General features: G+C 47.6%; 1 protein-coding gene across 1 annotated transcript in view; it reads right to left on the bottom strand.

Annotated features, from left to right (window-relative positions):
- COPG1 (COPI coat complex subunit gamma 1) overlaps window positions 1–9,401 on the bottom strand; it is a 24,893-nt gene that overhangs the window by 5,551 nt on the left and 9,941 nt on the right. Inside the window, 9 exon segments of the mRNA XM_004702507.4 lie at window positions 216–313; window positions 1,136–1,307; window positions 1,592–1,734; window positions 2,257–2,325; window positions 2,576–2,701; window positions 3,081–3,184; window positions 4,864–4,939; window positions 5,622–5,865; window positions 8,546–8,641. Coding sequence (XP_004702564.1) covers window positions 216–313; window positions 1,136–1,307; window positions 1,592–1,734; window positions 2,257–2,325; window positions 2,576–2,701; window positions 3,081–3,184; window positions 4,864–4,939; window positions 5,622–5,865; window positions 8,546–8,641 — 1,128 coding nt within the window.

Genomic DNA, 9,401 nt, shown 5'->3' with positions numbered 1-9,401 from the left:
CCCCAATAAAATGATTTAAAAAAAAATTAGTTTCTGAAACCCACAGGGCCAGTTCTACTCTGTCCTATTGGGTTGCTATGAGTCAGAAATGACCTGAAGGCAGTTAATTTGGTTTGGTTTATAATGTCAGGAAATCAAGTCTGGTTGCCAGCTCCTGGAGGGAGTTGCTTTGCAGTCTCAGGCACCAAACAAAGTCTCTTGACCTAGCATCTTACCACGTATTCATCTTCATATCCTTCGTCATCGGTCTCCCCAGTTGTGGGGTCACAGTCCTTCACAGTGAACTTCATCATGCAGCTGAATGTGCAGGCCACTGCAGGAAGAAAGGATGAGTGGTCAGGATGTACCCAGACATTGCAGGAGACAGCGCCTCCAAGCAGACAGCGGGTCTAAATTTATATGGCTGGCTAGAGGTAGAATCCAGCTGCTTGGTTCGCAAACAAGTGCTCTTTCATTATGCCATTGTGTTTCCCAAAGACCGCTACCTTTAACTAACTATCCAACTCAATTGTGATCACGTCTAAGTAGTCTCCAGTACCCAGCAATCAGAAGAAATCTAATAAATAACAGTTTTTACTCTTATTCCCAAGGGAGCAACTACCCCAAAGCTGAGGAAACAGCCTGCTTCCCAGGCTTCGGCTACATGAACAGCGGCAATATGCCAATCAATCCAACTCCTCAGTCGGGGGAGACAAGTTACTTACCTGGTGTTTCGTTTTCCTCACGCATGAAGAGGGGCACCCAAACCCAACTTCCTGCCATCGAGGCCATTCTGGTGAAGCTGTACGTAAATCTTTAGGGAGAGGACACTCTCATCTCTCTAGTAGAGCAGCTGAGGGGTTTGAACTGCCGAGCTTGCTGTCCACAGTCCAATGCTTACCCCACTGTGCCACCAGGCCTCTTTTTTTTTTTTTTTTTCACCAGGGCTTCTTATGAATAGGGATCGTAATCCTTATTCTCATAGGTTATAAGAATTAAATGAGATAATAGATGGAAAGTACTGAGGACGTAGCCATTATTATCTTTTTCTCAGGACTGAAATGTAGGAGTTGAAGCTCTAGTAGCTGTCAGACAGCTGGTGCCCAAGCTGCCCACCCCAGCCTAATCCCAGGGTGGTATCTAAAGGGGAACTTGCCAGCTGTGGGGTCTTCCTTGGGCAGTGCCACCAGTGTGTAACAGGTCCCCGGCTGGTTGTAGGGCAGGCTCCGGGCCGGGACATAACAGAGCACCTCATAGGCCTCAGTGGGCTCCATCTGCACTGTGACGTTCTCCAACGTCTGGTCGTTGAGTGTGTTAATGCAGTCAAACTGGACCAGAGAGGAAGGAAAGAGCTTAGGACAGGCTGCAGGGAAGAGCCAGAAGGGTACACTTCTCACCCCATGGGCCAAGCAGCCTCTATCCCAGTCCCCGTCTCCCAACTAACACTCGAGCAGAGAGGTTCTGGGTCAAAAGGTACAATAGTCTTACCATTTGGTAATATATCTTGTCATCAAGTAGGTCTCCCAACTAGCTCAATGTGGGGTGCCATGACCCATCGGAACTGGGACACCCATGGGGCATGCCCCAACAAGACCAACCCCTCCCTGCTCACCTGAAACACCATGTGGTCAGTGAAGGTATGTTTGGTGCAGCGGATGACGTACTCTGTCTCTGACTCGGTGAGGGCCACAGGCTCAGGCGAGGACTTGAAGAGGGGCCCTAATCCACGGAACTCTGGCACTGCTGCCAATTGCTCTGAAATCCACAGGTCACACAATCAATTAAATTCTTGACTCCCAGACTAACTTATGAAGGGGCCTAATAAATTCTCATGGCCTGGCAATTAAACAGTTTCCCTTTAAAAAGAATACAGGACCAGAGAGGATACCAAAACAGAAATTGACAAGGCAACCTGGACTGGATACAACTGGAATCCCCCAAAAAAGAGACAGTTTCTTGAGGATCCAACTGTAATACATCATCTACCCTGAATGAGTCTGGGCTCCAAGGACTCCCAGGGCTTAGGTGGAGTGGCTGCTCTGATCCGGATTTGATCTGGATCTTAATTTTAGCCCCTCCCTTTCAGGCTGTGGAAACTTAAGCAAATTACTTTCTCTTTGGACCTCTAAATCCTCAGCTATCAAGTGGACCTAATAATCTCTGCCTCTAACTCAACAGTCTATGCGGTCTACCCTTCAGAAGAAGCTCAATAAATTACCATTTTATCCCCGAGCTGAAGAGATGGCGCCTGAGAGTCTCACCCAACATTGTACTCACCCTGGAAGATCTCCTGGCGAGAGGCTGCCACTTTCTCAGGCTGCTTGACTGCTGTGATGGGGGTGCTCTCTGCAGAACAAATACACATGGAGGCTACAGTCAGGAGAAGGCCCATTGGGGATGAGAGCTTGCAACACTCCAGAGGCCACATGAGAAAGAGAACAGGGTGTGGGTGTACATGTGGCTCTGCAGCTCCTAGAGCCAGACCAGACAGAGGAGGACTTCTCCCTTCTCTGGAGAGGGCTAGGGCTTCACAACTCGTGCATACTCTCCAGGGGAGGACAGACCTGAGGGCCCCCGAGAGGAACACGGGCATTACCTGTTCTCTGCTCTGCAATGGGTGTGGTGGCCAAGGGGACAGACTTGAGGTCAAAAGGTTTCTCCGATGGTTCCAGAGTGTACTGCTGTAGAGCCCTCTCCAGACCAGGGATGGACACAGTCAAACCTAGAGACCAGTGGGAGCGAGGTCACAAGTCTGGAAGGCAGCACGACAATACTCTAGACCAAGGTGCTCAAGTCCTCAAATTACGCATCAGGGTTGTAGGACCCTGAGTCACTTAAAATTCTGGCCTCTATTTTCTCATCTACATCCTCTTTCATAGGATTCTTTTCTATTGATGACTAATGTTTCAACCCAGTGGGCTGTTTTCACCCAGATTCGAGTGACCTGCATGACTCTGGGTCCTCTGAGGTTAAAATGATGCCATGATGTCCAGCTGGGAGCAATCTGCCTTGGCTTTCTCTGCCCAGGGATGCCTGTTCTCAAATGAGGAAGGTCACAGCTCCAGCAGGGCTAGGTCAAAGACAGTCAAGGGAAGACTCACCATTTAGGATGTAGCCTGCACTGAAAGCCTTTTGCTTCTGCTCCAAGACTTTGAGATAGAAAGTGGCTCGGTCCCTTACTTCATTGTCATCATCCATCACGCACCTGCAGACGGAACACAAGGTGGTGCCGACGGGGCCCAGCAAGTAGCAGGAGGATTCGGATTCTGCAGGGTTTCATCAGGGGTAGTGAGAAAAGGCAGGTCTCTTAAAGCTCTCAGAACTTAGTCCCTAGATGTGGTATTGCGGCGTCTCTTTAATGAGCTATCAAATTGCACTGAGGGGCCCATAAGACTGGAACTTGGAGGTTATCTTGTTTCCAACAACAAATGACAGAAAAATTGACTTATGACCCAGCAATCCCACTCCTAGGTACACACCCAAGAAAAATGAAAATGTATGCCCACACAAAAACTACAAAAATGGTCATAGCAGCACTGGTCCTAACCACCAAAAAGGAGAAACAACCCACTAATTGATAGATAGATGGGCACAATATAATATGCCATTGCAGTATATCCAGACAATGGAATATGACTTGCCAAAAAAATAAAAATGAGGCACTGATACAAGGATGAACCTTGAAAATATCATTCCAGATGAAAGAAGCCAATCACCAAAGGTCACGTATTGTGTGATTCTATGTATGTGGAATGTTCAAAGGGCAGGGGCAGGAAAGTTGGAGTGGGCGTGGCTGTTGGATAAGGTCCTTCTACCTGTAGTTCCTCATGTGATGCGTTACAAGTTATGGGCACTACGCATGTGGCTATAACCCATCTTGGAGGGCGTTCTCTGTTATGCTGACAGCACGTTTGAGCTGAGACTAAGTCTCTACCTAGTAGAAGGTACGAACCAAATCATAACCTTTGTTTCCTTGGGGGGATGAACTGCTAAAAGGCAAAAACCATCTCCCTATCAAAGCCATCCTCTGTGTATAAGAGTGATCTTGGAGGCACAGAGAACAATCCCAGGACCATTATAAGTGGGGCATGTTTGAGATCTCTGTCTGAAGTGGTGGAGGCCAAGACCAGAGGCACCAGAGGCTGCAGCACAGAGACCATGGGTCACAGGAAAAGAACCAGAGGCCGAGGCAAGGCGGCATGAAACAGCAGAACAGAGCAGCAGCATGGGGCGTGAGACTGAGGGAGAACAGTGGGAGGCTCCTAGGAGACAGAAGCAGAAGCCAAGGGATCTCTCAGGATGAGAGGCTGAGGACTGGAGAGCAACTTGGCTGCTGGCAGAGGAGAGGACCAATGCCTACATCCTGGCTTGTAATAACCTGCTACTGTCTGTAGTACACCCCCTTAATTACGAGCACTGTCTGTGTGGCCACTGCAGCATTTATTGAGCCCAGCATAGATGTAGTGCTGCGGGGGGAACAGTTGGTGTGAGAACAGGTAAACTGAGACGGAGGGTGGAAGTGTGCCTGACCTCTGCCTCGAGGCCCCAGGGAAGACAGAGGAGGGCCGATATGGCCCTCCTTGGTTTACTCCCTGTTCATGGTTACGGGGTTTCTTTTTGGGGGTGATAAAAATATTTTAAATATGCTAATTAAATCTCAAAACTTAAAATAATCATGTTAATTCAAGTTAACAGTCACCTCTAGATTTTACATGACAATTTCCCCCTGGCTTTCCTATATTTGTCTAGTTCCCCCCTGCACCCTTTCTTATTAACCATATATTTTTTCTCTCCCTTTTTCAGGTTTAAAAAAAAAAAGGAAAGGAAAAGCTGCTGGGCTTGGGGGACGCTGTTTCCCCACCAGGGCCTCTGGCAGAGACTCACCTCTCCAACAGCACCAAGATGCTGGGTAGCATCTCTTCATTCTGGGCTCCAAACTTGGCCAGGGCACTCACAGCACCTGTGTGGAGGAGGCAAACACCATTCATCTAAGCGCCCCGACAATTCACCACCCAGCCACTTCTGGTGTTCTGTGCGGCTTCTGGTAGAAGAGTCCTTAAAAACAGTCTGGAGCCACAAGGCCCAAATCTTTTTAGTGCCTCTTGGGTCTCAACTTCCTCATCTGTGTGATGGAACAAAAGAACAAGGGTTCTTGTTCCAGGGTTCTTGCAGCTATTTTTCAGCATTCACTACAAGGCCACAGGAATTGGCAACAGCATCAAGCTTCTCAGCTTCTGAATCCAAGGGGCCACAATTTGCCTTACATTACTATAAATGAGAAAACGATCTAATGCTTGATTGCTGAAGGAAGAAAATCTGCTCAGTGTTAGTATGAGAAAAGTAAATGAAAACTAAAAATTTAAATATGGCCGTACAATGAGTTGCACACTTTTAATGGGTGAATTTTACAGTATGTAAATTAAATCTTAATAAACCTGTTATTAAGTGTTAAACACTAACATAGTGAAACTTAAAGAGAGAAAAACAAACCAAAACAAAAGGTTAGGAACTACCTAACGGGTAAGCTCTAAGGTCATTACCATACTAGTATTAAAAACAAAAAAAAATCTGTGAGACAAGGCCTGGGTGCTTTGTCAAAGGCAAACTAGAAGCAGCCAGATGCAGCCATGGCTCAGACCCACCTGCCCGGACCTCCTCATGCTCCAAAACCACTCGGTTGTAGATGAAGCGGATGTACTTGGAGGGGTTGTTGGTCTTGGGTCCCTCCTGGCCCAGGAGGTGCAGGATGCGTGTGGCCAGCACAGTGAACTCGCAGTCTTCAATGAACTCGCACAGGTGGGACAGTCCTGTCTCCTTGCTCTCCGAGTTCTCCTCAATGATGCTGATGATGCAGTCCACAATGGCACGCTTGTACTCAAAACCACCCTGCGGGGGACGGGGAGAGAGAGAAAGAGTGGGCAAGGGGCCTGCTGTCTCTGGAAATGAGCTATGAGGCCCCGAGTCCAAACAAAGACATGGCTCCTTGCTCCAAGTGTGCTACCAACTCATGAGGCCACCCTGAGTAAGTCCTCAATATCTCCAGACTTCTGCCAACTCTCTGTGTTAAATACAAGGCCTGGACTGAAGGCCAGGGGAGCCCTTCCAGTTCCAATAGAAGATGGCTTACTAGAAACATGTGGGATTCTGTTTTCCTTCCCAACTTTTGAGGTAAGACAAAAGGTAGATCCTAGGTCAAATTAGTGCTCTGCTACCTACAGACTTAATGACAGAGGTGGCAACTCAGACACCAACAGGTGCCAGGCATGCAAACTGGTAGCCTGAGGCTGGCTGGACGACACCCTTGAGGCAACAGAAGAGAGGCCTCTTCTAGAGAGAGAAGCCCTCCAGTTTTCGGTTGCCAGACCTGATGCATCTTTCAAGAGAAACGGATCATCTGTTGAAGTGTTGGCCGTTGTCTTTTTAACTTCCTGCTTTCGAAATGTTGCTGTTGGGTGCTGTCGAGTCAGCTCTGGGTCCCAGTGACCCTCGTACAACGTAGCACCACACTGCCCAGTCCTGTACCGTCCTCACGATTGTTACGCTTCAGACCACTCTTGTCCCCGTGGCGGCAATCCAGTTCCTTGATGGGCTTCCTCGATTTCCCAAGCATGATGTCCTTTTCCTGAGACAGGTCTCTCCCGATAACATGTCTATAGTAAGGGGGACAGTCTCACCATCCTTGCTTCTAAGGAACATTCTAGCTGTACTTCCATCCGGCAGATTTTTTTGTTCTTTTAGCAGTCCCTGGTATCGCTGGAAGAACAAATGCTCCCCGCCAACACCGTAACTCAAATGCGTCCATGCGCTCCAGCCTGCCTTGGCCAGTGTCCAGATTTCATGTGCACACGAGGTGCCTGAAATATCATGGCCTGCGTCAGGCACACCTTAGTCTTCAGAGTCACATCTTTGCTCTCTAACGCCTTAAACAGGTTTTGTGCAGCAGAATTACCCAATCCAACCCATCATTTGATTCCTTGAGTGTTCCTTCCATGAATATTAATGATGGAGCAAGTAAATGAAATCCCTGACTTCAATTTTTCTCCAGTAACCATAATGCTGTCTATTGGTGCAGTTGTAAGGATTTAAGTTTTCTTTACATTGACTTGTAATCATAATGAAGGCTTGATCTTCATTTTGAAAAAATATTTGACACACCATACAATTGTTCAATCATATTAAAAAGAGTTGTGTGCGATCATCACCACAATCAATTTCGGAACATTTCTTCTCTTACTCCTTGTTCTTAGCACCTCCTTTCCCCCATCCTTCCCTGCCACGCTCCTAGACAATGGTCAGTCCAGCTACTGTCTCTCTAGAGCTACCTGTCCTGGATTTCATACACAGAAAATCATACAAAACCCAACCAAGAAGCAAACAATGACTAGACAAAACATATAAAAACCTCAATCAAAAAGAAGCAAAAACATCAAACGTTGAAACAATTTTAAATGGGTCAAAAGGGAGAACAAATGCTAAGATATGACCTTTTAATCAAACCACATCTGCCATAATTGACTTTACAAAGCTGTTTGACAGCAAGGCTATTCACATGCCTTGACTATGAGCAGAGGCGATTCACTGGTGACTTAGTCTACGCAAGAACCCTGCAAATGAATTTTGGGCTTCCACTGGTCATCTCTAGCCTTCTTCAAACTGAGTGTTCACAATTAAAGCTCCAGTACCATTCAGATTTGGGGCTTATTATTTACAATCTTTGGATCACACCAGTGATATGCTTCTCCCATGTGGACTTATTTGATGCCTCACTTAGATGGCTGCTTGTTTGAACATAAGCCTTTAAGACCCCAGACGCCATTCTTTCTGATACCCAAGCAACAGCTGGTTTCTTCACTGCACTTTGCTATAGCGTCCATAGCTTTAGTGGTCTCCTCATGAGAGTTAGCATCACCAGCGGCCTGATTTTAAAGAGGGAGATTAGTATCTGCCAATGAGACCTGTTGTAAGAATTATAAGATTGTGCACACCTTGTAGTGTCTACAAAGTGCCAGGCTGAGGGCGCACCAAGCATTAGTGCACTTCTCCCCAACGTTACAGGCCCTGTACTGCCTCAGTCCAAGGCCACTGTAGGGAAGTGGGGGTGTGGGGATGTCCAAAGTATCTGTTCCTCTCAATTAACGAGTGATGTTGTCACATCTGAGAAAGCCTGAGAAGTGATTTACTAATCAGTGTTAGGAACAGAACAGAAACAATGTCCTATCATTACTCTCAGTTTCACAAGAAACCACCCTTAGAGCACTTGGAATGGTCCAGAATGTTTATGTACTTACTACACTACACCATCAAAGACAGTCATTTCCTCACCTCTGCAGAAGCACAACCTGAGGGCATCCACTGCACCTTTAAAGCCAAGGTGCTGAATCATTATACTTATTATGGTTATTACTACCAGGTGGTGCCTGTGTGCACCATCCATCCCAGGAAAGGACGTGGGCACCAGGAATCCACCAGACTGGTTCTCTAGGTGCACCCAGGGAGAGCATGGAGCCTGCTGCCAAGTCCCTCCCTCTCTCAGGAGATGCTCCAGACCCCAACATCCTCTCCTTACCTCCTCCCGCAACATGGTGAACAGGAAGTTCATGAGGACGGCGTGCTTGCGAGGATACTTCTGACACAAGGCGCTGATGGCCTGGACAACCACCACCTGAGTCAGACAGACAGACAGACATATGTGAGCAGGAGGCCTTCTGCCACCAGGCCAGTTACTTGAGTCACTCCATTTACTAAGTGCCACCTGAGTCCTGCTTTATCCTACAACGAGGACGCAAGAGTACGTCCCTCTCCGCCCTCATGGAACACACAAGCCTGGCTCACTCGGTAGGGTGGCGTGCAGAGCAGTCCCAGCAGCCCCAAATATGGACTCTGGGTACCCAAACGGTCTTCCGACTTAGACTTCAAGGTAAGTCTGAAAGCTTCGTTCCATTCCACTTTCCTTGATTATTTTCCTACCCGTTGCCCTTGCTGACTCCTCTTTCATCAAGCCTGCCTCCTTCGATACTCCGTCATTGGGCCTCTTCTCGTCTCCAATAGCTTCAACCATCTTGTTTGCCAATTTCTTGTCTGAGCTCGAAACCCAGTAGGTTCAAATGTCTAGCTAACAACTTCACGGGGTGGCCATACCCCAAAAGCCAAGCCCATTGTCACTGTGTGCACAGAGACCTGAGGGGAAGGGCGGAAGTGTTCCGCAGGGTTTCCAAGGCTGCAAATATAGTTTTTGTACAGCTCTTAAAACATTTCATACACCAGTGGCGTGAGTGGCAAAACAGGGAGGGTAAAGGGAGAATGGGTAGGAAAGAGGGAACCGATTACATAGAACTGTGTGTGACCTCCTCCCTGGGGGACACACAACCGAAAAGTGGATGAAGGGAGACGTCGGACAGGGCAAGATATGACAAAATACCCAT

This window comes from Echinops telfairi, unplaced genomic scaffold, assembly GCF_000313985.2.
Source record: "Echinops telfairi isolate 266 unplaced genomic scaffold, ASM31398v2 ScPeMD7_31;HRSCAF=116, whole genome shotgun sequence".
NCBI classification, from domain to species: Eukaryota; Metazoa; Chordata; class Mammalia; order Afrosoricida; family Tenrecidae; genus Echinops; species Echinops telfairi.
Note: the sequence above shows the minus strand (reverse complement) of the source record. Positions and strands in the feature narration are given on the sequence as shown.